General features: G+C 38.1%; 5 protein-coding genes across 6 annotated transcripts; 1 reads left to right on the forward strand and 4 right to left on the reverse strand.

Moving 5' to 3' along the window:
- Window positions 1-13: 13 nt before the first annotated feature.
- On the reverse strand, window positions 14-8,383 carry rnf20 (ring finger protein 20, E3 ubiquitin protein ligase). The gene is made up of 22 exons (XM_033974235.2): window positions 8,255-8,383; window positions 7,863-7,983; window positions 7,681-7,749; window positions 7,497-7,595; window positions 7,271-7,418; window positions 7,011-7,196; window positions 6,809-6,924; window positions 6,580-6,726; window positions 6,427-6,501; window positions 6,243-6,362; window positions 4,638-4,817; window positions 3,958-4,093; window positions 3,764-3,885; window positions 3,257-3,413; window positions 2,306-2,600; window positions 1,772-1,889; window positions 1,545-1,694; window positions 1,267-1,479; window positions 1,056-1,181; window positions 847-987; window positions 667-771; window positions 14-440 (listed from the first exon to the last, which is right to left on the reverse strand). The coding sequence occupies exons 2-22, from the start codon at window positions 7,971-7,973 to the stop codon at window positions 264-266; spliced, it is 2,991 nt and encodes a 996-aa protein (XP_033830126.1). The 5' UTR covers window positions 7,974-7,983; window positions 8,255-8,383; the 3' UTR covers window positions 14-263.
- Window positions 8,384-9,313: 930 nt separating this feature from the next.
- Window positions 9,314-11,982, forward strand: aldob (aldolase b, fructose-bisphosphate). The gene is made up of 9 exons (XM_033974241.2): window positions 9,314-9,601; window positions 10,085-10,197; window positions 10,271-10,482; window positions 10,557-10,611; window positions 10,682-10,842; window positions 10,922-11,005; window positions 11,074-11,248; window positions 11,324-11,523; window positions 11,728-11,982. Exons 2-9 carry the CDS (start codon window positions 10,086-10,088, stop codon window positions 11,821-11,823), a joined length of 1,095 nt encoding a protein of 364 aa, XP_033830132.1. The 5' UTR covers window positions 9,314-9,601; window position 10,085; the 3' UTR covers window positions 11,824-11,982.
- A 413-nt stretch (window positions 11,983-12,395) lies between these two features.
- On the reverse strand, window positions 12,396-14,633 carry LOC117377820 (membrane-spanning 4-domains subfamily A member 4D-like). Of its 2 annotated transcripts, none has more exons than XM_055224766.1 (7): window positions 14,526-14,633; window positions 14,301-14,461; window positions 14,096-14,212; window positions 13,482-13,538; window positions 12,846-12,980; window positions 12,659-12,772; window positions 12,396-12,583 (listed from the first exon to the last, which is right to left on the reverse strand). In XM_055224766.1, the coding sequence occupies exons 2-7, from the start codon at window positions 14,424-14,426 to the stop codon at window positions 12,533-12,535; spliced, it is 600 nt and encodes a 199-aa protein (XP_055080741.1). In that variant the 5' UTR covers window positions 14,427-14,461; window positions 14,526-14,633; the 3' UTR covers window positions 12,396-12,532. The 2 variants fall into 2 exon arrangements, with proteins under 2 accessions (XP_055080741.1, XP_033830215.1); XM_033974324.2 differs by having other exon boundaries at window positions 14,301-14,436; window positions 14,526-14,632.
- Window positions 14,634-14,715: 82 nt separating this feature from the next.
- On the reverse strand, window positions 14,716-19,606 carry tmco6 (transmembrane and coiled-coil domains 6). The gene is made up of 12 exons (XM_033974169.2): window positions 19,337-19,606; window positions 18,741-18,826; window positions 18,548-18,660; window positions 18,020-18,203; window positions 17,753-17,857; window positions 16,863-16,954; window positions 16,661-16,780; window positions 16,446-16,563; window positions 15,752-15,929; window positions 15,455-15,549; window positions 15,205-15,372; window positions 14,716-15,120 (listed from the first exon to the last, which is right to left on the reverse strand). The coding sequence occupies exons 1-12, from the start codon at window positions 19,422-19,424 to the stop codon at window positions 14,995-14,997; spliced, it is 1,473 nt and encodes a 490-aa protein (XP_033830060.1). The 5' UTR covers window positions 19,425-19,606; the 3' UTR covers window positions 14,716-14,994.
- A 103-nt stretch (window positions 19,607-19,709) lies between these two features.
- Window positions 19,710-24,339, reverse strand: LOC117378056 (nucleolar and coiled-body phosphoprotein 1-like). The gene is made up of 8 exons (XM_033974594.2): window positions 24,085-24,339; window positions 23,511-23,563; window positions 23,349-23,425; window positions 23,044-23,105; window positions 22,808-22,970; window positions 20,749-22,149; window positions 20,280-20,359; window positions 19,710-20,195 (listed from the first exon to the last, which is right to left on the reverse strand). Exons 1-8 carry the CDS (start codon window positions 24,184-24,186, stop codon window positions 20,154-20,156), a joined length of 1,980 nt encoding a protein of 659 aa, XP_033830485.1. The 5' UTR covers window positions 24,187-24,339; the 3' UTR covers window positions 19,710-20,153.
- Window positions 24,340-27,594: the final 3,255 nt, after the last annotated feature.

Below are 27,594 nucleotides of genomic sequence, written 5' to 3' on the forward strand. Positions count from 1 at the left end.
ACAACAAAGGTACATCAACATATTTTATGCAAACGTTATTACATGTTAGAAGGAATGTCTACGTTCACTGTAGTTTTTGTATCTTGACTTTAGTCTCTCACATCCAGTGTCACACTGTGATCACAAACTACGTTCACTATAATCAATGGTCCAACCAATATCAATATGAATGCACAAGTTGAAGTAATGGTTAAAAAAGTTTCTGTAGACTGCGGAAAAGTGTTTGTACACTCTTTAACATCAGTGTCAAACTTTGGGTCCATTTAACCAATGTAAATCCGATGGAAGTCATTGGCTCCGAAGGCTGCGTTGCACTTGGGGCATTTCCTCTGCCTGGTGTCGTAGCGAGTCTTAACACACTCGAAGCAGAAGACATGAAAGCACTTGGTCAGCACAGCGTCCTTCACTCGCGAGTTACAGCACGGACACGTAAGACGCGCCTGGGGCAGAGAGATGTGGGGTTATGCGACTGTCCTGAGTGGGTTTTCCTGAATACAAATATCTAGAGCAGCACAAATGCCATGTGAGAGAGAGACTGGCTCTCAAGCCCCACTGTCACTACTGATAAAAATGTGGCTATCTGGATTAAAAAAAATAACAAGTGCTAATTTCAACACAGGAAATAAATTCTCCATGTATGTGTATCTTCATGCTTGACAAACTCACCTTGTACTCATTGATTTCTTCATTTAAGATATCGTCTCCATTACTTATCTTCTCAGCCGGTTTCTTCGCCTTTTCAATCTTTATTCTTAGTTTAGAAATGTCCTCCTGAAGATTGTATGAAACATGCGTTAATTTGAAGTGTGTAACTTTGTGAAAACACTGCACTGTCGAGAGTATTACTTGTGCTCTCCGGGCATTGAAGGACTCTTTCTCTCTTGAGATGCTGTTCTCAACCACCTCCTCTCGAACCAGAGTCAGCTTCTGTTGAACCTGTTCTAGTTGAGTGCGCATCTCCTCTGACAGCAACGCAGACTCCTGGGCCTGAATGAAGAATTCCTTATTATTGCTCTGATGAATATATATTTTTATACTGCTTTGACAGTTTGTACCTTGCGTTTATTCATTTCCAAAGCTTGTGTCCTCAATGCCAACTCTCTCTCTGCAGTACTGATAGTGCCCTGTAGAAGGCGCTCCTTTTCTTCAAGCTTTCGCACAACTTGCAATTGTGCATCAACCTGAGGTAATTTAACATATTTAGAAAAAACGTCTTAAAGCTGCATGTTACCATTCTTTATGCTTGCACTGTGTTGGGTATGGTACCTGAGTTTTTAAGGTAAGCAGCTGATCAGCGAGCTCCTCCTTCTCCTCCTTTAAGAGTTTGTGGATCTGGTTTGATTTGATACGCTCACTCATCAATTTAAAGTTGGCATCGTCTTTCTCCCTGAGCTGCTGCATCAGACGGATGTTCTGCTCCTGCATGTCCTCAAACGCCTGGCCTGTCACATCCATCTCACTCAACAAGGCATCCTCCTCCTAAAGACCACACACTGTGAAGAGGCAGCCAAAGGACTCATATACTGTACATAGAATAAACTTACCTGTTTGGCAATTGAAAGCTTCTTATTGAGAATGTCGATTTGCTCTTCCACTGAGCGTATCTTCCTCAGAGCTTCCTCGTCAGCCATTTTCTTTCCCTCTCTTCTTTCTCTCTCCTCTAATTCTCGGAGTCTCTGGCGCAACTCCTCTGCCTAAAAAATAAAAACACTTAAACATTGCTAGCACTGAAAGGTCCGGTGAAAAAGATATAACTGGGACAACTGATCACCTCTGATTTGGTCTTCTTCTCAGCAGCCATGAGCTGGACCTTGTCTCTTTGTTCCTTTGGGGCAGAGCGGTACATATCCAACAAAAGCTTCATTTCCCTCTGAGACTCTTGGGCTTTTCTACAAAAAAAAAACAACAAAAAACAAGGAGCAGTGATTGGTAATAAGTTTATTAATATTTATATATAAATTTACACTACGTAACTTTTCTGCTGGAGGCCCACCACCTCCTTTTCTCCATGTAGATGTTATTGCTTTGCATGAAATGTTCCACAGTATGGCATTAAACTTGTAGAGACAGATTATTCCAATAGGCCAAGTGACAGGTCAGATGTGCAGAGAGGTGACCCCACACACAGTAAGAAAATATGTTTTTCAAGGATTTTTTTGTAATAAATAATAATAAATGCAAGATAGATTAGTTTAATGTCATACTGTGGGATAATATAGCCAAAGTAATAGCACCTCCATGGAGGCAAGCAGACAAAACAGAAAATTGACATAGTGCAACTTTAAAGCAAATACTGACGACGTACTTCAGCTCTGCTCTAACAATTTTGAGCTGCTCCATCTCTTTCTTCTTAGAGCCTCCGAGTGCGGCAGTGCGCTCTGACTCTTCAGGCTGAGTGCTGCTGCTCCCGGGTTTGTCTTTTTCTTCTTTGATCGCACTGCCACAGCTGCTGCGTGTCGGACGCTCTCTGTCCTTCTCTCGCTCCTTTTCCTCTTTCTTCACAATATCTTTCTTTTCTTCCCTTTCCTTCTTCTCCTGTTTCTCCTCTTCCTTAACAGTCACTTCGGGCTCAGCTACAGGCTCCATTTTCACCGAGGCACCTGCAGAAGTACATTAGATGATAAGCATTATATAGACCAGGGTCACTGCTGTGCCCCCTTCATTCCTTAATCATCATTTAAGGAACCAGGAATTTGAACAAGAGTTCCTTTAATAACACTTCCAATCTATGCCTGTTTGGTGTATGCAGTTGGGCTATATAGCTATAGGAATTCTTGCTAATACATGGCCTGTGCATTGATTATTGGACAAAGAGAGTGTGGCGCTTTTAAAAAGGGACAATAAATATGTATACAGAGAAGCTCTAGTAAACTGCATCTCATTAACTAAAAAAGATTAAAACCTCAAGCTAACTCAGCCGATGCCTTCTCCTGTCTGCTGTGGTCCATATAAATCCACATATCCTTACTCTTTTCCCTGGCATTTAATACTAGCTAGACAGGACGTCTTGGTGTTTTATTGCTCTTTCCCTATGTACAGTATTATCAGTATATGTTTTTTTTTTTACTTTTTATGTAAACCACTTCAGTCAGTTGAAGTTTTTTTTTTAAAAGTGCTATATAAATAAAACTGAACTGAAATATTATCGTAATAAAAAATACTCAATTATAAGTAAATTGAGTAAATGACTGAAGGCCTAAAGCTCTAGTAATTACAGTAGCAGTTCAACAGTTCATTAATGCAAACAATTTGTTACCTGTGCTGCTTGGAGTAGAGGAGCCATTGTCAGGCTCAGTCTTGACCACAGGATCTCCAGAAATAGCAGGTGTCGTGGGCGAAGTTGTCTCTTCTTTCACCTCCATTTCTGTGCTGGATTGGGACTGAAGAATGCTGCTACCTTTAGATGTTCGAACCTACATTTGTGTGCAACATTACACAATTTATCAGTGTTTACCATTCCAAAACCAAGCTGAACAAAAATGTAGCAATACAAATGATACACTTATTACAATACTACTAGCATAAAGTAAGTATAAAAGTAACCATATTAAATCTGTAATTAGTGCTTTTTTGATCAGTTGGGGCAATAGGCAACATTTATAATCCAAATATTGAATGAATTAAAGGGATTCAAATATGGATCATTTGTGCCACCAGTGTCAGTATAAACATAGGAAACACTGCATTTATACAATGTTTAAAAATTGATAGATGCTGATGATGTACAAAAATCACAGGACTGTTACTAGTGTTCGCAACCCACCTGACTGAGCTCTGCCTGTGACTCTCTCAGTCTTAGTTTATATTTCACCACCTCGCCTTTCATTTGCTGATTGTGCGTTTGGAGTGTGCTGATCAGATGACGCATTTCTCTGTTAATTGGCCCTGGACACCAATGAAAGAATACATAAGTAATACAGCACATCTGCAAACTTTACTTGCTGACTAACAAATTACCTGCTTGTTCATTTGCAGCTAGAGTCTGCTCAAATTCGATCCTCAACATTTCATACTCTTTTCTGACTTGGGCCAAAGTATCTTCAAGCTGGAACACCTCTGTGCGGACTTTTCTTTGCAAAGTGACTTCATCATTCTGTAAATATACAATTTCACATAAGAATTTGCCCCAGAGACAGTTAACTAGTAGCGGGGTTTAAAATTGATCAAAAAGTATAATTTGTTTAATTTAGGGTAAAATTTCTTCCAACAGTTCACCTTTGCTTGTAAGCAAAATGATGTTCTATAATGCTTTGGCATTATCTGTGGCAATGTGGCAGATGGAGAACAATTTGAATGTACCACTGGACCTCACCAGTGTATTTCCTGCCCCATATACCAGCACTGGACTTTAGTTGAGATCTGATGTACGAATTACAGATGCTCAATAGATGTAGAAATGTTTGTTACTACTTAGTGGTAGCTTTGTATTAAGCAATATCACCATTGTTGTTTCAGAAATTAGAGCGTATATCTATTCTATAATGAAAATAATACAGCAAAAAAGATTCATTAATTAACATTTTTAGATTAGAATGGTGTAAATCAGTATAATGTAAATAAGGGATACATGTATTCCTTGTAAGTCATATTTGCTGTCATAAGCTCAAATGTAAAATCAAGTAGTTATGGATTTTTGCCTCCATGTGTTCCAATTGACGAAGGCGTGCTGTCCTAGTTGTGTTCAGTCTGGTTCGGGTCTCATCTAGCTGAGCTTTCAGGGTCAGGGATTCGTTATAAAGGACAGAGAATTGTGATTGTAGACAGCGATATTCAGAGGTGTCCTTAACCACGCCTTCTGCTCTGGTTAGCAGCTCAGCCTGTGGAAGAACAAAAACACATTTAATACATGAATAACAGAGGTTTTTAAGCAGTGATTGTAGTAATGTAAGACAAACGTCTGTAACAACCCCAGCCATAGCTTGGAGAGCCATGACCTTATAAATCAGTGAAGCTTAGAAATGCAGAATATACCGTAAAATCAAAACAACAATTTGAGTTGACACAAATATCAAATTGCAAAAGGCTGCAATTTAGATACAAGAATGTCCTCTGCAAAGAACAAAATATGGTGTCTTTATAAACAAAAAATGTTTTTGTTTGAAAATGTGTCTTTTTTCACACATTAGTGGGCCTGGAGTTGTTTACATTGTGCATTCTGAGCTGTATATTTACATACAGTTGAAACCAGAAGTTTACATACACTATATAAAAAGACATACACTTTTTACACTCACTGTCTGACATGAAATCAGACCAACCTTTTCCCGTTTTAGGTCAGTTAGGATTACCAAAATTATTTCTATGCCAGAATAATGACAGAAGGATTTCTTATACAATTTTTCATTACTTTCTTCAAAATTAGAAGTTTACTTACAGAAAGATTGCTACATTTAAACAATTTCTGGAAAACCCAGATGACAATGCCATGTCTTTGGAATCTTCTGATAGGTTTATTGACAATATTTGAGTTAATTAGTGACAAAACTGAAATACAGGGGTGGCAGCAGCATGTTGTGGGATTGTTTTGCAGCAGGAGGGAATGGTCATCTATTTTGTGAAGTGCACATCATGAGGTAAGAACATTATATGGAAATATTCAACCAACATCTCAAGACATCAGCCAAGAAGTTAAACCCTTGATGAAAATGGTTCTTCCAAATGGCCAATGACCCAAAGCATGCTGCCAAACTGTTTACAAAGTGGCTTAAGGATAATAAAGTCAATGCTTTGGAGTGGCCATTACAAAGTCCTAATCTCAATCCTATTGAAAATTTATGGGCAGACCTGAAAAGGCACATGCAGGCAAGGTAGCCTACAAACTTAGCTCAGTTACACCAGTTCTGTCCGCAGGAATGGGCCAAAATTCCTGTCAACTATTATGTGAAGCTTGTGGAAGGAAATCCAAAACGTTTGCCCCAAGTCATACAGTTTAAAGGCAATGATACCAAATGCATCTAAACATCTGACTTAGTAATGAAAATTTGGATCAAAAATTCCTTCTCTAATTATTCCGGCACTTAGGAAATACAAATAATTTTGGTAATCCTAAATGCCCTAAAACAGGAAAATTTTCATATCAGACAGTGAGGGGGAAAAAACATGTGTCTTTTTATATTGTGTATGTAAACTATGGATTTCAACTGTATATTGCTAATCTAATCGTAATCGCAATTTTTGAAAAAAATTGCAATCAGACTTTTTCCTAAAATCATGCAGCTCCAGTGAGGCTTGTCCGCCAGTACCTTCATGTTTGTGTTTTCTTGGAGAACGTTCTGAAGGTCTTGTTGAAGCTTTTGAAGTTCAGTGAGACGATTATCAGCCAGTTCACGATTCTCCTCCAACTCACTGTTCATTTCTTCAAACTTATAAGAAAATAAATGGTCAGTGCTCATCAAACATTTTCGTCTAATTAGTTTATTAACATACCTTTCTCTTATTGATGGTGATGGTTCCACAGACACTGCTGGCCTCCCCACACACCTTATAACCTTTGCTGTTCACCTGTGAAAGAGAACAGATAAGAAATCATTTAGTTGCATGTCTTAGAACATGTGTTATTCCCAGCATAGATTTTCATACCCTCTCCTGTATTTCACTAAGATGGGCATTCAGCCTGTTCTCTCTGCGTCGAATCTTTTCCATGTCCCACTGAAGCTCCTCAATTAAAGTCTGCAACTCACCAACACGCTGGTCTGCTTTGTTAGCAGCACGACCCAAAGACCGGGACTGAGAGACCAATCAAAAACATCACATTTTGGATAATGGCATTTTAAAGATACCTAAAACTTAAATCTGGGACAAGGCTGACCTCACTGGTCATTTGACTGTGTTTCTGCTTCAGTTCTTCAGTCAGCTGTTGAAGACGCTCATTTTCACTGGTTAAGAGTGAGTTTAGTTTGGAAGCAACCTGCCACAGACTGCCCTCTGAGAAAAAGTACACAAGTAATGCATCACATTGCAGAATATTGCAGAATATGGCATTAAGTGTAAGACTAAATACATCACATCACCTGCCCCAGAGTTCATTTCAGTTTGCATTTGGTCCAGGGTGTTCTTGAGCGCTTCATAAATCTCCACAACACGGTTTGCCAGCTTCTGAGTTGACTCCAGTCTTTCCTGCAGTTCTGCCTCCATTTCTTCACTGCTACTACTAGCAAGTGTTGCCAGGAAGGAGTTTGTCGTCTCTCCCTGATGACCTTAAAGGAAAACCCCAATACGGGAGTCAAAATGTGTTCAAATAAACTGTACAGTTAGTATCCTACTCCTTCACCTCTGTCTTTGGCCCTTTCCTGGTTTGAGTCTCCATCAGGTTCAGGAGTTTCAGGTTTTATTGTGCGTCCTTCAGATCCTGGGGATTTCTCTGGTTCTGTGTTTGACTGATCGTATCGCCTTGTAATCAGCCGAATGTTTTCATCCAACTATAGGTAAAGGAAGGGAGGGCTTTAAGAGAAGTATATAGGTATATTTTGACTACATATTTATGAGAAAAAATTTACCTGATTCCAATATCGATTCAGTATCAAAAGGCTTGCATCATCAGTTGCCTGACGGGTCTCCAATCTCTCAATGCGCTCCCGTAATTCATCCTCAATAACCTTTGGAAAAAAAGTATTTTGAGTAGGCCATAAAGAACATTGTGTGGCCGCACCTGTATGATGAAATAATGCACAGACAATATACCTGTCTCTGGTCCAGAGACTCTCCCAGTTTTCGGTTCTTTGCCTGAAGAGCTTTGATATCCTGCTCCTCCTATAACATAACACATTTATATGAAGCATGACAACACAACAGGAATTCTGGATGTAATAGGGAAAAGCCCTGCATTTACACATGGTAATGCAGCTTTCTTAAACACTGATTACCGAGTTGGACACTCCTCCCAGTTTAATCACAGTCTCCACCGCAGTGGACCCAGCAGCACTGACACCCGGGCTCCCGTCCTCTCCTTCTCGGGGACGTTTCTGTCCCGACATCCTCGTTCTTCTGTAAGAAAAAAAGAGATCTGTTGCTAGTTTTAGCCACAAAGGTTTCCCCACCAATTCATGCTTTCATCTGAGCATTCTGAAGATGTTCGCCTTTCTGCTACTGACGCGTCCAATAATATTTTATAAATCAGATTTAAGTAACATTGGGAGTTTGTGGATTTAAGTCGATCTGATATAAAACAGACGTTAGTCGTTTCTTAACGCAGGTTCCGTGTCCTGTAAAAAAGAACAGATTCTACATCTTTCTGCAAATAATAAGCCTTTCTTACCGCTTTTAAAAATGTTGATCTAATGCTTTTTTGCACAGAATATGCAAAGATGTTGATGCTGCGGTGAACAGTCTCCCGGAAACGGAAGTTTGTCTGTATTCCACGGCTCCACAAAATCAGAATACCTCCATGGCGCCCCCTGGCGCCTTGGATAATGAAAAAAAAAAACACTGAAAAATACCGATTGGGAGCATGGTTGGGAAACAAAACACCAAATTACTAAACAACTTGGCCATCCTCATCATGTCCAATGTTTGTTTCATTACAATTGGATTGTATTTTATTGATTTTTATTAGCCTACTTATAATTTATAATCACTGATCAGTGGGCTTGCTATATCAATAATATCATAGGCACAATGGAATCATACAAAGCCAAACTAGTTTTGTGTGTTTATATGACTCCAATTAAACAATCAGAGACCTTTGAGTTTAGATACATTTGCTATCATGGAGTCATACATACAGCTCAGGGGACTGCAACTTTGCTGGGACAACTTAGGTCTACTTATTACCACAGTGCTATACGCTACAAAATGATTCAAATTAGCCTAAAAGTTGTGGTATTTCTTGTAATTTGCAAGTAGAGCCTTGTGAACATGGTGGACTCTGGTCAGCAATATTTAAATGTACTTTGAACAAAGGGCAAGGTTCATCTTGTGTAAAAGTTTGCTGTCTCTCTTAGAATGCTGCAATTTTATCTTTCTACGTCATAGTTGGTGTTTTGGAGGCTGTACAAAACACTCATTTGGCTTAAACAATCAATGTCGTGACGCGTAAGAATAGACTGCAACTTCGTATGCATTGGCATCCCATCTAGATATGTTAAATATACTAACAATAATGTTTTTCCTTGCACCCAACTTAATTTCATTCAGTCAAATAAATCTGGAACAAAGACAGACTATCATGTGCAGGTTACTTTCAATTCAGAAACCTGTTTTGCAACTGCAGCAGTGCATCATTGTTTTCGGGTGTTGCATTTGAGGCATCTTGCATACTTAGGCGTGGTGGTTTAAATGCACTACGTGCGTGAAAGCAGACTCCTGTGGCACATTTCGGATACAAGTTGTTCTTCCCTGTTTTAACCCTTGATATGTTAAACCAAAACTCCACAAAAAGATCATTGATGCAGCCCGCCCCGTTGTCGTAAAGAGCCAATTGGGTGAGTAAGAAGATGCACGCCCCTCCACATCGCCAGCACCTCCTCCTCCTCCTCTCCACTTCCTAATAAATACACCTCTGTGTCCAGCGATCGGCCTTCTCTACCAGTCCATAAGCTTTTAGGAGGCTGCAGAGGCCGACTACAACGTCTTCTTGCTGTTTGACCATTGACCAACCCCCCACGTAAGTATTTCCTATTGTTTAGTGTGGCATCTCATTGCCTGCTCCACATGTTTTTTCAGAGAACTCACCAAACTTTTCAAATAGGCTACTTGTGCAAACTCTGCAAACGTTTAGTGAAGAAAAGGGAACAGTCTGTAGTCTTTAGTAATTTTTTTGCACATATGAGTTAAAAATTCTTACATTGTGGAACTGGATATACTGGTAATTATACATCAGTTATGCTTAATTTTGAACGGCCTAGTGAACTGTTTAAGATAGTTTGCACAACTAATTGTAGCTTTTTGTTATCACTTTCTTTTTTAATGGCATTTGTTGCCTTGACATTTGAGAGATGTTTATCTCTGGAGCAAAGTTCATGTAGTTGACAAGTAATGGGCCCGTATATAGAAATGAGGTGAGGTCCATTGTGTTTTAGGGCAGAACTAATATTAAAATAAACTAATATATAACTCTGATTAAAATGTTTTTTGTATATTTTTTCAGAATGACTCACCAGTTCCCATCACTGTCTCCAGCTCAGAAGAAGGAGCTCTCTGACATTGCTCAGAAGATTGTGGCCACAGGAAAGGGAATCCTGGCTGCAGATGAATCTACAGGTGTGATCCTGCTTTTTATACTAGAAGTTATATTTGAGTGGATTGTCTAAATATTTATTGTGTCATGTCTTAGGCACAATGGGGAAGCGTCTCCAGAAGATCAATGTTGAAAACAATGAGGAGAACCGACGCTGCTTCAGGGACATCCTCTTCTCCTGCGACTCAACCATGGCCAACAGTGTGGGCGGAGTCATCTTCTTCCACGAGACGCTCTATCAGAAGTCAGACTGTGGTAAACTCTTCCCTCAGGTCATCAAAGATAAGGGAATTGTAGTCGGCATCAAGGTAACAAAAGATAGATGTGACATAAATGCATGTGTCTGACTTTGATGTGTACTTACAGTGTATTTGTCTCATAGGTGGACAAAGGCACAGCAGGGCTCAATGGGACAGATGGGGAAACCACCACACAAGGTAAATTTAAATAAATCTGTCTTTGCATGAATAAATAACATAAGTATTATTCTAAAGAGCCTAATTTTAGGTCTGGATGGGCTCTCTGAGCGCTGTGCCCAGTACAAGAAGGACGGCTGTGACTTCGCTAAGTGGCGCTGCGTACTCAAGATCTCAGACGGCTGTCCATCTGGTCTGGCCATAACAGAGAATGCCAATGTTCTTGCCAGATACGCCAGCATCTGCCAACAGGTTTGTTTTGTTCTGTGTTCATGAGATGTGTAGATTCATAGTATCTACTTAAAATAGTAACCATTGTGCTTCCTCATAGAACGGTCTGGTGCCAATCGTAGAGCCAGAGATCCTCCCTGATGGAGAACATGACCTTCAGCGCTGCCAGTATGTCACAGAAAAGGTGGGTTGTCCTTTTTTCAGTCTCAGTTTTTCTTTCAATTCTTACCTGTTGTTTCCATTCATTGCTAGGTTCTTGCTGCTGTGTACAAAGCTCTGTCTGATCACCACGTTTACCTGGAGGGCACTCTGCTTAAGCCCAACATGGTGACACCAGGACACTCCTGTCCCAAGAAATTCACCCCTCAGGAGGTGGCCATGGCAACAGTCTCTGCTCTGAGGCGCACTGTCCCAGCTGCTGTGCCAGGTAAGCCTTTCCTCACTGATACTGCAGTTGTTAAATGTGCTCATTTGGAGTACCATATTTTGTTTTCTTCCGTAGGAATCTGCTTCCTTTCTGGAGGACAGAGTGAAGAAGAAGCCTCTGTCCATCTGAATGCCATCAACCAGGTGCCCCTCCATCGTCCTTGGAAACTCACCTTCTCTTATGGGCGTGCTCTGCAGGCCTCTGCCCTTGCCGCCTGGCAGGGCAAGCCCGAGAACAAGGCTGCCGCCCAGGCAGCCTTCTGCACTAGGGCCAAAGTAAGTGTCTACTACGTTTGGAGATCAATAAACCTTGAATTACATATGAACAATTACATAGTGTTTTTATCAAGCATTATGCAACACTTCTGGTAAATGATTTACACTGGAGTTTTGTATTTTGACTCCTGCACTGACATGCTCCTTTGGCTAATTATTAACATGAGATGTGACTTTGCACTGACGTTTCTTCTGCTCTTTTAGATCAACGGTCTTGCCTCCAAAGGAGAGTACAAACCCAGCGGCTCAGCTGACCAGGCCTCTACACAGTCTCTGTTCACAGAGAGCTATGTCTATTAAACCCCACTACAGAACACTGGATCATCTAAACTCCACAATGGACCAAAATGTGACAACCAAAATGTCTTCCCTCACACATCAAGGGAGACTGTTATTTTACCTTTTGAACTACTTTTGTCTACGCATTAAAATTAAAATAAATTATGTAACTAATGTCTAGCTATGTTGTGTCTTTAACAAATTGTAATCTTGCAGTGTAGTGATGATAACTTTGCGGTTGTTTGACAGCACGTTTAGTGAAGGGGTATTTGGTCACTGAAACATGAAAACTGAATGAACAAATATTTTAATAAGCGAAACATTATCACAGCATATCACAAACAGAACTAACAGACACAAATAACAATGTAGTCACTAGAATAATGAACATTCACAGTACAAACAGTTTTTCTGTTACAAATATAAAAAGGCATGTTGTGTAAACATGAAGCAACACCCGTAATTTAAAAAGTGCATGTTATAAGCACTATCGGTACTGTTTACATAAAAAAAAAAAATCAACTTTTTAACAAAATGTCATATAAATGTTAGAAATATATATATATATATATATATAATTTTCATTAGTGGTTAGTAGTGTACTGTTCAAAATATCCGGCCCATTAATACTGTATTAGATTCCATCTTAAGACAAAGAGAGAAAGTCAGATTTTGAGCAGTGAATTAGGTTTTTAAAAGCATCATCAGGAAAAAAAATAGATTGATAGGTCTACTCTGTTGGTGTCTCGGTTACTGGTGGGGGGATCTGGTGAAGAACAATCTGAAATAAAAAAAGAATTGTCAAAGGAATAATATCTCAATTACTGTCTACTGTCTGTAGACATTTTCCTCTTACTTGGGTGCGTGTCGACTTTAGAGCTAACCGAGCGACGACACACAAGAAAATGAGCAGCACAAACACACACAAGGAGCTGACGAAGAGTACGGCCTCAATACCAGTCAGAAGTTCCTACAAAAAATAAGAAAACTAATAAACACAATTAAAAAGAAAAATTGAAAAATAACAGTGGCTTGTTACTCACTGCTATTCTTTTAAGCCATTCACTATCTGGGTGCCTGTGGTTCAAATCCAGCACAATCATGGACCAGATTCTGAAGCCAGAGGAGACGATGACTCCCATCAGGGAAACCACGTACATGCACAGACACACTGTAACCTGAAAAAAATAATAAAATGATAAAATAATTAGATAGATAGATAGATAGATAGATAGATAGATAGATAGATAGATAGATAGATAGATAGATAGATAGAAAAACTGGCCAGGACTCCCTTGAAAAAGAGGTTTTTAATCTCAATGGGACCTTCCTGGTTAAATAAAGGTAAAAAAAAATAATAAGAATAATGATATGAACAACAACATCTTGTATATTCACTGTTCACATATTATATTACAATGTATTTAAAAGGTTAATGTGATCAAGACCAATATTTGATCTGGCCAATGTAATACAAGAAATTAACTTCTCTAGTCATTAATAGAAATCATCAGGTTAAAATGAGTGTATTTACCTTTTAGATATTTAATGGCAAAGTACAGTGTAATCAATAGGGAAATCTCACCCCCCTATCTGGGAGTATGACATCATCATATTATAGAATGTAAAAAAAACACCAATGGCCTAGCTGTAGGGACATGACTATGAAGGCTACTTACCATCTTCTTGGATGGATGTATCCCAGTGTAAATGGACAGAGATCCACAGATTGTAAACTAGGAATACAAAAGTGAACGGACATGTCAACATCATCATAATTTAATGAAAATGGTATAGTGGCAATTTCAACTCAAATCAACCTTAATTTCCTATCACCAGTGCATATAACACAAAACTACTGCAGAAATAGTCTCTATTCTGTTAACATCATCATTACTTTACATCCAATTCACTACAATATCTAAGTCCAGTGATGGGAAGAAGACTTTGAAAATATATTTAGTTACAGAATACTGAACACCCAAATTACAATGCATTTTGTAACGTATTCTGTTACATGTCCCAGTATCAGAGCACTGTATTCTGAACACCCTGAATACTTTTACATCGAGATGCATTTCAGTTATAATGTAAGAAATGTGACATATCATTACAAACTGTTTTATTGTTGTTGCACTATTTGTTATGCATTAATTTATGTTTAATTAGAGGCGCACTGTGCAGCTCAAAGACAAAATTGCAGAATATGTATTTTGGGTAGACCTATATGCATTCAGTTACTTCCTGCTTATGTCACTGTTGTGCCCTGTTGTTATCCTAGCTTTTCAACTACCAGAGCTCCTTGCCAGAAGGGAGTATAGACGTAATTGGAGATCTTAAACTTAAAACCATGACCACTCATCAGAAACCCAGCAAGGAATTCTGCGCATCCAAACATCAGAAGCACAATCTGAAAAACAGGAGTAAGACAGTCACGTGACGTCGCTCTGGTGCACGGGTGTGTCTGCAGAGCGTATGGGCGCGTGCATCTTGCCTACCCCGAGACTTTTGGGCTCTTTCTGGACAAAACGATGCAAAGGCTTCGTGGACAGCAACTCCCTTCTGTCTGCGTTCCCCTGCTTTTCCTGCGCAGTGTTTCGAGATCGGACTCCACTGTCCTCCATTGCCACAAAACTACAAACATGTTTTAACAGTAACTCTGGACAGAACTGGATGATGTTCACACAGTATAAAATGTAATAGAGTTTATGTTTAAAACTCACCTCTGCTTGTATATGAAAGATGACAGCGGGGAAGGTTTGGGGTGAAAGAGGAAGTAGGGAAATTTGAGATAACTTCAGAGGAGGGGCATTAATAGCACATCATGATTCAAAATGGAGACTGACCTCAGTTCCACTTCTACAATAATTGAGGGTCAGTATTGGTTGTAGACCGCAAAACACACATACACATAGAATTAGGCCCACTTTTATTTCATGAATTGTTTTGTCATGTGCACACCACAGGCTATGATCGCTTAAAAATATCACAGAATGCATCTTATACAAAATACAAGTATTACAGCAGAGACTTTGATCCATACATTCACACATTAAAAGACCTACACAGTACCCCATAAATCACATGTAAATTTATATACATATTTTATTTGAGTATTTTCTTTGGAAATTACATTAAAAATTCATATGAGAATAATATATATTTAAAAATTGTGTCACATTGTGTTTTGCATCAACGGGGATAGCATAGTTTGTGTTCAAGTAGGTACAGTGCTCTCTGACGCAGCTCTCCTTCATGGTTGTACTGAAGGGCTTCTATCATTAAAAGTCCACCTTGTTTTACAAATTCCTCTGCAACCTGAAAGAAAAAAAACATCATATAAACAACTACATAAATGCAACCGAACCACGTTATTGTGTTTGTCTATATTATTATAGTTACCTGTAAGTTACCGTCAATCAGCATATTCAGAACATCCAGACTTAAGACCACCATTTCTGTGTCGGCCATTTTCAGGGTTGCGCAGAGAGCAGAAAGTAGTCCAAGACGCACAAGCTGATCACAAAAATGCTTTTTCTGGTGAGCAACGTTGGCAAGAACTCTGAGGATCTGGACAATTAAATGGTTACAAGGAAGATAGAAGACATCAAGATACAAATATGAGTAATGTAGGCACTTAAAACACACATACCATAGTATTGATGCCCAGAGAGAAAGGCAGAAGCTGGATAAGATCAGGGACCAGGTTCTGTGTTAGTAGCGCTGAGCAGAAGTCAGTTGAGTGAGCTGTGGAAGACATAAATTTAAATGTTATTCTCTAATTTATTTATTCACACTAGAAAAATATTATAGAGAAAATATTATGTGAAGTGTATTTTATTATTTGTTTATTCCATTATGAGTCCGCAAAAAGTAGGCTTAAACAAAAGCTCAAGATCACATACTTCTACTTATTCACAAGGGGAAATTGTACATCATCTGACATCACCTGTGAGATTATTGAGTACCCAGGCTGCCTCTCGGGCCAGCGCAGGCTGTGTCTTCAGGTAAACATTAAGAAGAGCACACAGAGCAGCCAGGAGACGGGTATCAACCTGTTCACTGAGGTGCTCCACGGGACAAGAGGACGACAGGTTTCCCACACAACGCAGGAGGGGCCAGACAGCCTGCAGGTACACAATAACAGAAAAATATTGCATGCTTTTAATATAAGATTTTACTTCAATTCCACACAAACTCATTCAAATAATTCTGTGTGACCTCATTCACTCTCATCTCTTATCAGATACCACTGTGATATTTGACATTCACCAGTCTCTGCTTTTGATGCTTATTTACATGAATAATTTGAGCATAACACCCATCCATCCATACTCTTCAACTTAACCAGGGAAGGATCATGGGGGCAGCAGTCTAAGCAGGGACTCCCAGCCTTCCTTCACCCGAGATACTTTGAACATAACATTTCAGCTATTTGTTCATTCACTATGGGAAACTATGGTTACAAATAATAAAATGAGAGAAATTAAAGTGTTAAATATTAGATATGCCACAATCCAATCGCAATCATGTTTACTAGTATTGATTTGAGATTCTGAAAATAATTGTGTGGTTTTTTTTTTATTTGTTTGTTTATCTCTGCTCTGAAGAAAAAAAAAAGTCTCACTAAAGGGACATCCTACCAATTCCAGTCCTTCATCTTTCTTTTCTTCAGCAACAGTGCCACCTATTGATACTAAAAGGGAACTGCATTTGGAGAGAGTCCCATGAGATAAGAGAACGCTGCAATCGCCAGGAATACTGTGTGAAAGATAAAAAAAACCCAACATACAATCAAAGGTAAAGCTGCAAGTAGTAGGCAATGAAAGTGTGTGCTCAAATTGATAAACAATTTTACCTGCAAATAAGAAAATGCAGAGACCAGGCGCATTCAATCACTGGACCCAAACCGAACTTTGGGTCAGGGGAAGAGAGAACTGAACACAAGAGTAAAGGAAGCCGTGATCCCATGACAGTCCTAAAACCAAGCAGATGAATAAACAGATATTATTTGTGAGTAGTACAAAAAGGTGTGGAGATTTTTACTTTGAATTTCTTACGCTGCAATTCTCTCTGCCGCTTTTGTACCTTGCAACAGCTGAGAGAGTGTAAATCCAATGGCCTCTACCAATGCCAGGTTATGCATCTGGGTCTAGGAACAGAAAACAAAGGTAGTAAATGATGATGACAGCTTCATCTATAGATCTACAATAAATATCTATTGTAGAATTGTAGTGGCAGCAGTTCATAATTTCAAGAAAGAACCATGCAATACCAAAAAGTGATTAGGTTTAGTATTGGTAACCAAGTTTAACAAAATGTGCAGAATTGTTGACAAACTAGCTGCCCCAACAGTTTCTCTATCAATATCAATCAACAATTGATTCATGATGTTATTTTCATAATTCTGCCATTTTAGATTTTCAGTTTGTTTGTAAAAGTCACATGTGTGGCAAAGCAAAGCTCTCGATTTACTATCTACGTTCCTACCCTCACCTATGGTCATGAGATTTGGGTAATGACCAAAAGGACAAGATCACAAATCCAAACAGTCAAAATGAGTTTACTCTGCAGGGTGGCTGGGCGTTCCCTTAGAGAAGGTGAGAATCTCAGTCACATGGGAGGAGCTCAGAATAGAGCTGCTGCTTCTCTACGTCAAGAGAAGTCAACGAAGGTGGCTTGGGCGGGTGCCTCCAGGACACCTCCCTGGGAAGGTTCTGAGCATATCCCACAGGGAAGAGGCCCTGGGAAAGACCCAGGACACGATGGAGGGACTATATCTCTATCTCTCGGCTGGCTTGGGAATGCCGTGGGGTCCCCCCGGAGGAGCTGGAGGAAATGTCTGGGGTGAGGGAAGTCTGAGAGTCCCTACTTTAACTGCTGCCCTCGTGACCCGGCCCCGGATAAGCGAAAAAAATGGATGGATGGACATGTGTGTTGCAAATGTTACCTCTAAGCAATTTGTAAGAGCTGGTATTATTCCCTGAGAAAGTACTTTGTCCTTCACAGCATCATTTTCAGGACACAAATTCCCCAATGTGTAAAGGCACAGCTCCTGCTCAGAAACACAATACAGCACAAATTTCTTTTAAAATGTAAAAGCTTAACATTACTAGTTTTTGTAATGCTCCTTTAAGTAAAAAGCATTTCACACTGATTATCACAAAACAGTTAACTAAGTTATGCAAGGTACCTGATGAGGTAGCTGGGCACTTACAGTAAACTTAGTGCTCTGTCCAGATAAGTATGTGAGCAGGTATGGGGAGGCTGGGAGACAGGCCAATGAGACAGCACTGTGTGGAGAGTGGGACAGTTCATGAAGACAGCGCACAGCCAGAAGACGGCACTCCGTGTTAGAACCAGTGAGGAGGCCCACCAGCACATGTATACTATTTTCCAACCTAAAAAATAATATCAAACTGTGCGTATGAATAGTTAGCATGGTTGAACTTGTCCTCATTTTTTGGTTCTATGTATTACGTTTCCCTATTGTCTGTTACTTTACACTACATTATATTGTTTTAACATAATTTTATTCATGCATTTTATACAGCACTCTGGATTTCAAGGAGTTGAATAAACTATATAAAGTAATTTAGTAATTTGTTTTATATTCTTGATAATAACAATTATCAAGCATATTTCCTTTTATCGGGACACAATTCAAACAAGGCAGATATAAAACAAAAATAAACTAAAGCACCAGGATGAACCAAAATAATTCTTCAAAGAGAAATGTTCTTACTTGATGAATTTGGTCTGCGCTGATGGATCACGCAAGGCTCTACTCAAAGCTTTCAGGGAGGCTTCTTTCTCCGGACCACATTTCTGAAGATGGTGAAACAAACTGACCACATCCTGTAGAAGACACCAGATGTGCACTGAGTGGATACATATATTATCAAAATCAGTGATGAATAAATGGGTATTTTAGTTACATGTTGTTCTGTGCTGTGCTCCTCATCTTCACTGAGCAAAAGTCTCTTGCTGAACAGCTGTTTGTCCCTGCGAGCCTGTCTCAAAGCTACAGTGCACACACAGCATTGGTTTCCATTAAGGCTGCTTAAATATAGCAAAATCATAATCACTATTATTTAAGTAATCACCATAGATTGTGTGATTATTTCAAACGATTACTTCTATACTGTCAAAAATAACCAGTTGAGAAAGTATAGCCCTAATAGATTTCATCACTAAATATTTTGTGACACATGTCCCCATTGAATTATAGGGCAAATATTTATCTCAGCTTTACTCGAGATTTTGCAGGGTTGTAAGCAGTGGTGGGAAGTAACAGAACACATGTATCGTACAAAATACATTTTAATGGAGGTACTCAGTATTCTGTAACCACATACAAGTATTCTTTCCATCACTGGTTATAAGTACTGTGGGCATATAACGATCAGAAGATATTCTATAAACATTGAAATCACAATTATAAATTCAATTAACTGCACAATCCTAGTTTTCATTCATAAAATTTCATATTAAAGAGAAAACACTGATTAGACATAAGGATTTTTTCTGTCACCTCTCTCCTGCTCTCTCCTCTTCAGTCTGAGCTGCTCCGTGTTGTCAGGCCGACTGGATTTGTGGCAAACTTTTTTTAAACGCCACATCGGATTTATTTATGCGTTTGCCAATAAGTAATAATGCAGATGAGATTAAATCGGACGCATCTCTACCGTAAAAGTTTAATGGATCTTTTTAAAAGCATGTCTTTAAACACCACCCAGCCCCTCCATCTGAGCCGCTCTTCTTCAGTGATGTGAAGTGATGCGGGTGTAAACACAGCGCCCCCAAGCAATCGCAACGTGTCATGAATTAATAAAAAAACCCCAAAATGTGTCATTTAGGTATTTTTTTTTAATAACATAGCAAATTGTCTCATTTAAACTTTAAATCTGATCTGAAGAGTGCATGGGCTTAGAAAACATGATTGAATTAATAATAGATTTGTACAGATTACGTGATGACAGAATATCCAATTATCTAGATTAAAAAAATATTAATACAGCACAGTAGCAAATTCTCTGGCAGTAATGCATAAACAATGTTACTTTAAAATCTCTTTACAGAACTCTGTGTTTTTGTTAATAAAAATTAAGACAGCTGATCGCATTTATACTTAAGAATGACATGCTTTTTTCTTGTAGGCTCCTGATCTGGGCAAAATTGTATTCATTTATAAAACAAGCTATATAAAACACTTACAGTGTGCGATAACATGTACAAAATAATAAAAATCTCAACAAAAATAAAGATACATAAAAAGGTACCGTAGTAAACCAGTCTCTACATTCAATAAAAAGATGCACAACTCATTTGGATGGATGGAGTCTGTCATGTTAACTTTCTGTTTCTTTGTTCTTGGAGGATGTTTTCTTTTTCTGTAAAATTATTTAAAATACAATCAAATATGGCATATTAATACAAAACTCCTGATTAAATAATTTCCCAAATGAACCAGTTACCTTTTTTGGAGTCTCACTTTCTTGTATCTGCACTACAGAACCTGCTTCAGCGAGCTGCTCCGTTTGCAACTTGTGCTTCTCTGAAATAAACAGAAAAGGTTTTTAGACACAGATTAATATTTCATTTTTGGCTAATGCTCTGGCATACTTTCACGGGTATAAATAATTCTGTATCAATGGGGCACAATACAATTAGGGATATGTCAATCCAATACTGCTATCCGATATTGGTGCAGATACTGAAAAAATTGCTGGATCAGACATTGGCTCTCAACTAGTGGTTCAGCAGATATCCTGGTGGGAGTATGTATGTGCGTATGTATGTTGAGAGACAAACAACACCTACATAAAACATTTTAGTCAGCTTTAGTTCTGAGTCTTATTTTTGTGAAAAGGAAATAAATGCTTTTTCAGTTCCGATACCAACTAACTCAGTGCATCACTAATTAAAATAGAATAGTCCACTCACTTTTCTTTAAACCTGGAGTCTGTGGAGTGGACAGGGCTTCTGGAGTTTCCTCTTGTACTTTTCTATCGCAGCTTTGAGTCACTGGTGTTTTGACTCTCTCTCCCTCTGTTCCTAAATGCTCTCCACCCTCTTTTATCTTCTTTTTGGATTTCTTTTTTACTATAATTTGCTGAGTATTTTCCTCGACACCAACAGTCTCTGCAATAACATTGACCTGCTGCAAAGTCTCTTCCTCCTTGTTCTGGTCTTTTTTCTTTTTCTTCTTTTTAGGAGGTGTTTGTGCTGTGTCCTGACTGGATTCTATTGCAGTTGTTTCACAAGTTCCTTCATTGGTTACAGAGTTGATCTTTGCTTCAGTAACTGTTTGCTCCCCATCCGGTTTTGTTTTGTCCTTTTTCTTTTTCTTCTTTTTTGCCTTCTCTATAGACTCAGCCTTAGCAGTGTTAAGTGAACTAGTCAAGTCTTCTGGTACTAAGTTACCATTTAAATCCTCTACAGTATTTTTATCTACATTTCGATCCACTAACACATCTGAAGTCACTTTAACTTCCCTTTCAATCTTCTTCTTCTTCTTCTTCTTTTTTGGTTCAGGTTGACTATTGAAAGTTTTTTCTTGACTTCCCTTTTTTACTTCAGTAGTTGGATTACTTATTTTAGCATCCTTAATATTGTCTACATTTTTGTCATTACCTCCATCTGAAGCATTTGCAGTGACCCCATTTTGAGTGGCATCTTTCTTCTTTTTCTTTTTTGGCTCAATTTGGAGATGGGAAGAGCTGTCTTGAATTCCCTCTGTTAATTTAATAGCTGGATTACTTGTTTTAGCGTCTTTATTACCATCTATATTTTTATCAATGACTCCACCTGAAGCATATGTCGTGTCCTTAGTTTGTGTGGCATCTTTCTTCTTCTTCTTCTTCTTTTTAGACCCGTTCTGATCAGTTAATTTGATTTCAGTTAGATTACCTGTTTTAGCATCTTCATTATGGTCTAAATCTTTGTCAATAATTCCATCTGTAGCATTTACAATATCATTATCTGAAGTTGGAGTTTTCTTCTTTTTAGGCTTGACTGTAGCTTGGTCTGTAGTAGCTTTCCTTTTCTCTTTTTTAGAGCTGTGCTTTGGTGTTGAAATTACGTTTGCAACAGGTGTTTCAGTGTTTTGGGTTGCGCTGTTCAATGCCACAACAGGTACTTTTTTGGAGGGACTCTTTTTGGGTGGATTATTTTTGGCCAATGTGACCCCAGTAGATTCATCAGATGTTTTATTCTGTTGGTCCTGTCCGTCGGTGGGACTTTCTGTTTTGGGTTTTGGTTTGGCTCGAGGCGTTCTCACTCTGGTTTTTTTGGGTACAGGAGCAACCAGAGCATCTAAGGCTTCCACTTTAGCGAGGTCAGCATCTGCATAAAGAAAACAAACTATCCAATATAAGGAGCCAAATAGCTTTTATAGCACTGGGTGAAATATTTTTTTGGCCAATGATGCAGTTTTGTGGCATTTAATCTAAAATCATAATAGTAAACCAATAAAGATTATATTACGCAAAATAATAGAGTCCATGTTCACTCAAAAGTATATTATAGGACCTTGTATGTGTTCATTGGTAGTAGTGACCCAGCAGTCAGAAGCAAACTTTTTATATTGTTTTAAGTATTTGTCCAGCAGTTGGGAACAGTTTAGGTAATATAAATACAACAGGACCAATATAAATCAAGATAAAAAATGTCATTGTATCTTTAGTGCTGGGCGATGCAGCAAAAAAATGAATTTCTTTTCCACTTCCTTTTGTAGATTTTTATTTTTATATTATTTTCTTTTCAAAATCTAAATTAAAATGGCTGTCAGTATTGATTCCATGCAACATGACAGACTTTCTCTGATCCAAAGCACATGCTTCTACTGACAGAGGGTTGGCTATGGACTTGATTCAAAAGCCCTAACATAACTGGATCCCAATCTCAGTTCAAATCTGATTAATTTATTGTAAATTATCTCAATGTGTTTTCCCTCATCCAATGCAATTCCCATATTTCCCAAATCTAAACCACCACACTGTACCTGTCATCTGCTCAATAAGCCTCTTCCACTTCTCCACATCCAAACTGCTGTCCGAGTCAGAGTCCTCTCCTCCATCAGCTTTTTTCTTCTGACTTTTTGATTTACTGGATTTGACATTTTTTTCTGCTGCTTTTCCATCACTCTTTTTCTGCTTTGTTGGAGCCTAAAAAAGTAACTTTTTCAGCCAATATGTACAGAATGTTTTGGTATGTTAGACCAAAAGTTTAAATTCTTACCTTTTTATTTGGTGATCTTGGCTGCTTAGTAGCTTTGTCTGTCTTTTTCTTGTGTGGAGATGCTGCATAAACAGTAAATCAGATTGAAGACTAAGTCACTTGGACTACCAGCTGAGATCACTACAAATTTATGTTCCTTTACAGCAGGCTAGGATGAACCATAGAAGCTTTGCAATAGCATGGTTTGTTGAAATGAACCAATAACTGAGCGCTATGTGAAAATAAAAATTGTACTGCAACTTGTATTTTTCAGAAACAACAGATCAACAAAAACAAGCTAATAATGAAGAATCAATGTGTCACACCTTTTTTAGGCGTGGTTTGGGTCTTGGCTGGAGCAGAGCGTTTTGATGTGGCAGGCTTTGTTTTTCGTTTTGAAGACCTGTGATTGAAACAAAAAAAGAAGAAAAAAACAATAAATCCAAGATAGAAAACAACTGCCAATAGTTTTGCACAATTATACCCACCTTAACCATGAACTGTAGATGTCCAGTAACGTTGTGGATGTCGGCGCCTCACTCTACAAGATTGAATAAAAAGACATCAGCAGCTGCACAAATGTTATTAGTTTATTAAGTAATAAACGAATCGCAATTAAAGAATAAAACAGAATACATTATTCTCCTTTCAGTGCAGTCTAGCCTGTAGGCTTATATTTATAGTTTATTAGTAGCGTCATGATGACATTGTACTTACTGTGGAACAAGCTTGACAAGTCTATTGAGTTGAGGGTTAGTACGTAGAACTTTATAACACCAGTTACTGTAACTTTAAACAACGGTAATGAACCAACTGGCACAGATTTTTGTTTTTTGCACGGTAATGCACTGTAATTTTTTGTTCACGGACTGTGACAATAGCAATAAAACTTATTCTGATAACTAAGAGCAAAACAAACATTTATTTTGACACTTCTGTTATTATCCTTGTGAGCAACTTGCCTGCATGCATGGTCACAGTATATACTCTACTATTTAGAACTTTGCATAGCGCTTGTTCAAATGACTTGTAGTAAGTTGAGCAGTGGAGCGCGGTGCTGACCTGTAGGCTGTGCTTCTGAAGCTCCTCTGCAGCCGTGTGGAATCCATGCTCCTTCAGGTGGCGATAGATTAACGGGATCAGCTCTGGGTTTGATGCGGTCATATCGGACAAATGTGAAGAACGTGTAAACGCTTAAAAAACGAATTCGGTTTCATAGTCAAATCTAGTATTTACAAAGCAGAAACACACCTTTCCCACAAAACACACATGGCTACACTTTGAACTCTGTACTCCGGAAGTAGATCTCTGACTGTCAACAGCAAAGCACCATGGGAGTTGTAGTCCAAGAAAATTACTTCCTGCAAAACTACAACTGATCATGTCTACTGACACAGGACAAAAGGTATGATATGATATGAAGTTAAAAGAACACAATAAAACAATTGCATGTATTTGTACTAAAAAAAAACAAACAAACATAATGGTCCATAAATAGAAAAGGTGTGTTTATTTAATTATATCAGTGGGGAATCTCTTTTTTCTAGCTAAGCTTTAGTTATAATTTGGGCTAAATAAAATATATTCTTTATAATCGTACATATATACATTCAGTGCTCTCTATAAGAGCACGTGTTGTTAGTTTTTAAGTCTGGTACTGTGCCAATGCATAAAATAAATAAATAAATAAATGAATAAAATAAAATTAAAATTAAAAAAAGGTAAAGAAGTGTGATTATTATTACCTGTTTTTTGGGCTAGAACAGGATGGTTCACTAACAGACACTAATTTAAACTGATTTATAAATACCCCAGACATAAAAAGTTTAAAGGGTAAACATGTAGATTAGTTCATTTGGCTCTGATTTGCAGTAGGGAAAGAGACAGGATCACTGGCACATTTCACTCTTAAATAGTACATTTTTCAGGAAATTAACTTTACATTCCTCATGTTTAGCTGCTTACGTCTGGGTCCACTCTGCTGGTAATTGCCAAAAATGGGCCACTGAGGTATATTACTACTGGGGAAGTTTAATTTGCCCTAATCTCTTAGCACTACCTTTCTGTAATAAATCCAAGTTAATAGACCACTTTAGGATTTGTTCAAAGCTCAGTAATTTAAACATGATGACTGCATTTATTACAGAAAAACATTCCATAGAGCCTTGATGTAAACTGTTTCTGTAAACTAAGTACCTCTTTGTAGATCTGTGTTTATAACTTCATAATGAATCATTTCTGGTTTGCTCAGTTGCTGCTACCGCTGCTGCTGCTACGATTCAACAAGGCCAAGCCAAATACATCCTGATGTCAGCTTGTGAGGTCTCATTTATGAGTAAGAGTTATCCTTTGATTTCTATTTTGCACGTTGGGTGTCTTGAAAGGTGCTAATTTTTTTCCCCACCAGTACCCTGTTAATGATATTCAGACAATATTATGTAAATCTATCAGAAATGGGCACATGTCTTAAAATGTATTTGTTGAAGTTTAAGTGTCAGACAAATGTGAAATTACTGTATAATTACCCACAAAATGCTGAAATATCGCATAATACCCTTACTGCAATTTTTTTATTATATTCAAAACAACCTTCACACTATCAACAGCCTTCAAAAACCTGCCCACCTCTAGTCTTTATTATTGGGATGGACTTGTCAACGGGACAACTGACATAATTAATATCATGAACGCTGCCCAGACTAATAGGCCGCTGATTATTTACCCCAGACTGAAAAAGTCCAAAGCAAAGAACGAATCCAAACCTGTTTCATGTTGCTATTGCTCATCAATCATAACGACATTAAAATGTATACAGAAAACGTAGACTTGGTACACCGGTCACGTGGCAAGAAAAAATGTTGCTCAAACTCGACAAACAAAGGTGCATTTGTTGAGAACTGCAGCCTGACAAGATGCACTCGGATATATTAAAGCAAGAGTGTTGGCAGTGAGTAGATGCACAGGAAGAAAAAAATACATGGGTCAGTCTTACTCAGATTAGAAAATTGGGGTAAGAGGGGGCTTACTGGCAGGGCTGTGCTGATTAGAAAGGCTGTAGTGTTCCCAGTAAAAGGGAGCAGCCATATTCAGTAACAGCACCCCTTCCTATGGCCAAAGCACACATCTGGGACCAACCAAAACACAGCAGCAGTAGTAACTAATTATCTGGTTTCCTTTCAACTATTTTCATTCATGCTGCACCATAAAACATTTGACTACATTTCCTTAGTTTTTTCATATGCACTGCAAAACATACAACCAGGTTCCTTACTGGTTAGTGTCTGCAGCTGCAAGGAGACGTATTCTAGAAAAATCAACTTTTATGAGCTTTTCAGCATATTATAGTGTTTTTCTCATAAACTTACTCAGAGTTATATTTTGAGTGATTCATGCATATTTGAGTAATTCTGTATTTGTCCTGCATTTGAGGTTTGAATGCTCAAAAAATGTCCTCTTTCACCTTCCCTCTATCCTCAGCTAGGCATGGAACAATACTGAAATTTGGTGTCACAATTATCATGGAAAAAATACTTGCAATTAACAATTATGTCACACAGTTGCTGACAGTTTAAAAATATTATTGATATGAATAATTATATAACAACTGCTATATATATTGTACATTGTCATAAGTGAAAACAACTACGATCTAGCAGAGAACATTATGGATAGCTTTTCTCTGTACATTCTTATAATGGAAATTATCTTTGTGAGCAATTATCACGATTTTATAAAATGTCTCACAGATTATTATTGTCAACACTTTTTATCACGATATTATTGTCCCATATTATTTTTTATTGTCCTATTCCTATCCTCAACCACAACTGATCTGACCATGCATGATTTATTTAATGCTATTTTATTATTCCACCTACAGCTGAGTTCAGTTTTATTTATATAGAACTTCAGCTGCCCTGAGTGCCAAAACAAACCAAATACAGACAGTATGATACATAGAGAAAGAACAATAAAACACCAACATATCCTGTCTAGCTAGTATTAAAAGCCAGGGAGAAGAGGTGCGTTTTTAGTCTAGTCTTAAACTGCGTTAAAAAGACTGTGAGGATCTGACAGCTATAATATACTATCTAAATGTAGAAAAAAATATATGAATACAAGCCAGAATCTGACCTAAATAATCTAAGAATCTAACTAAATAAATCTAGTCAAAACTAACCAAAACATGACCGTATTTATACATTTATGTTTTTGTCATTTTATTTAGATCAGTGCATTACTACAAATATAATGTTGTATAAAGGCTGTCCCTTAAAACATATTATTGAAACTATATTTGTATTAAGTCTAGACCTACAAGATCTAAAAGCAGAGATTTAACACTTTACACAAGCTTCAGACAGGACCACCAGACCACAGTTATAAATATTTTTAATTTGATTCCAAGAATGTGTTTCATTTTATTCTTAGTTTTGGTTTTAATAAAGCTTTTGGCCTCATGACAGAACCCCTAAATAAACACAAAAAATAAAAAAGGGTAGCAAACTCAAAATAGTCTTAATATAGCCAAGTATGTTTGTCCAGCACAGAGAGGCCACCTTCTTGTGTGCT

Source organism: Periophthalmus magnuspinnatus, chromosome 10, assembly GCF_009829125.3.
Source record: "Periophthalmus magnuspinnatus isolate fPerMag1 chromosome 10, fPerMag1.2.pri, whole genome shotgun sequence".
NCBI classification, from domain to species: domain Eukaryota; kingdom Metazoa; phylum Chordata; class Actinopteri; order Gobiiformes; family Gobiidae; genus Periophthalmus; species Periophthalmus magnuspinnatus.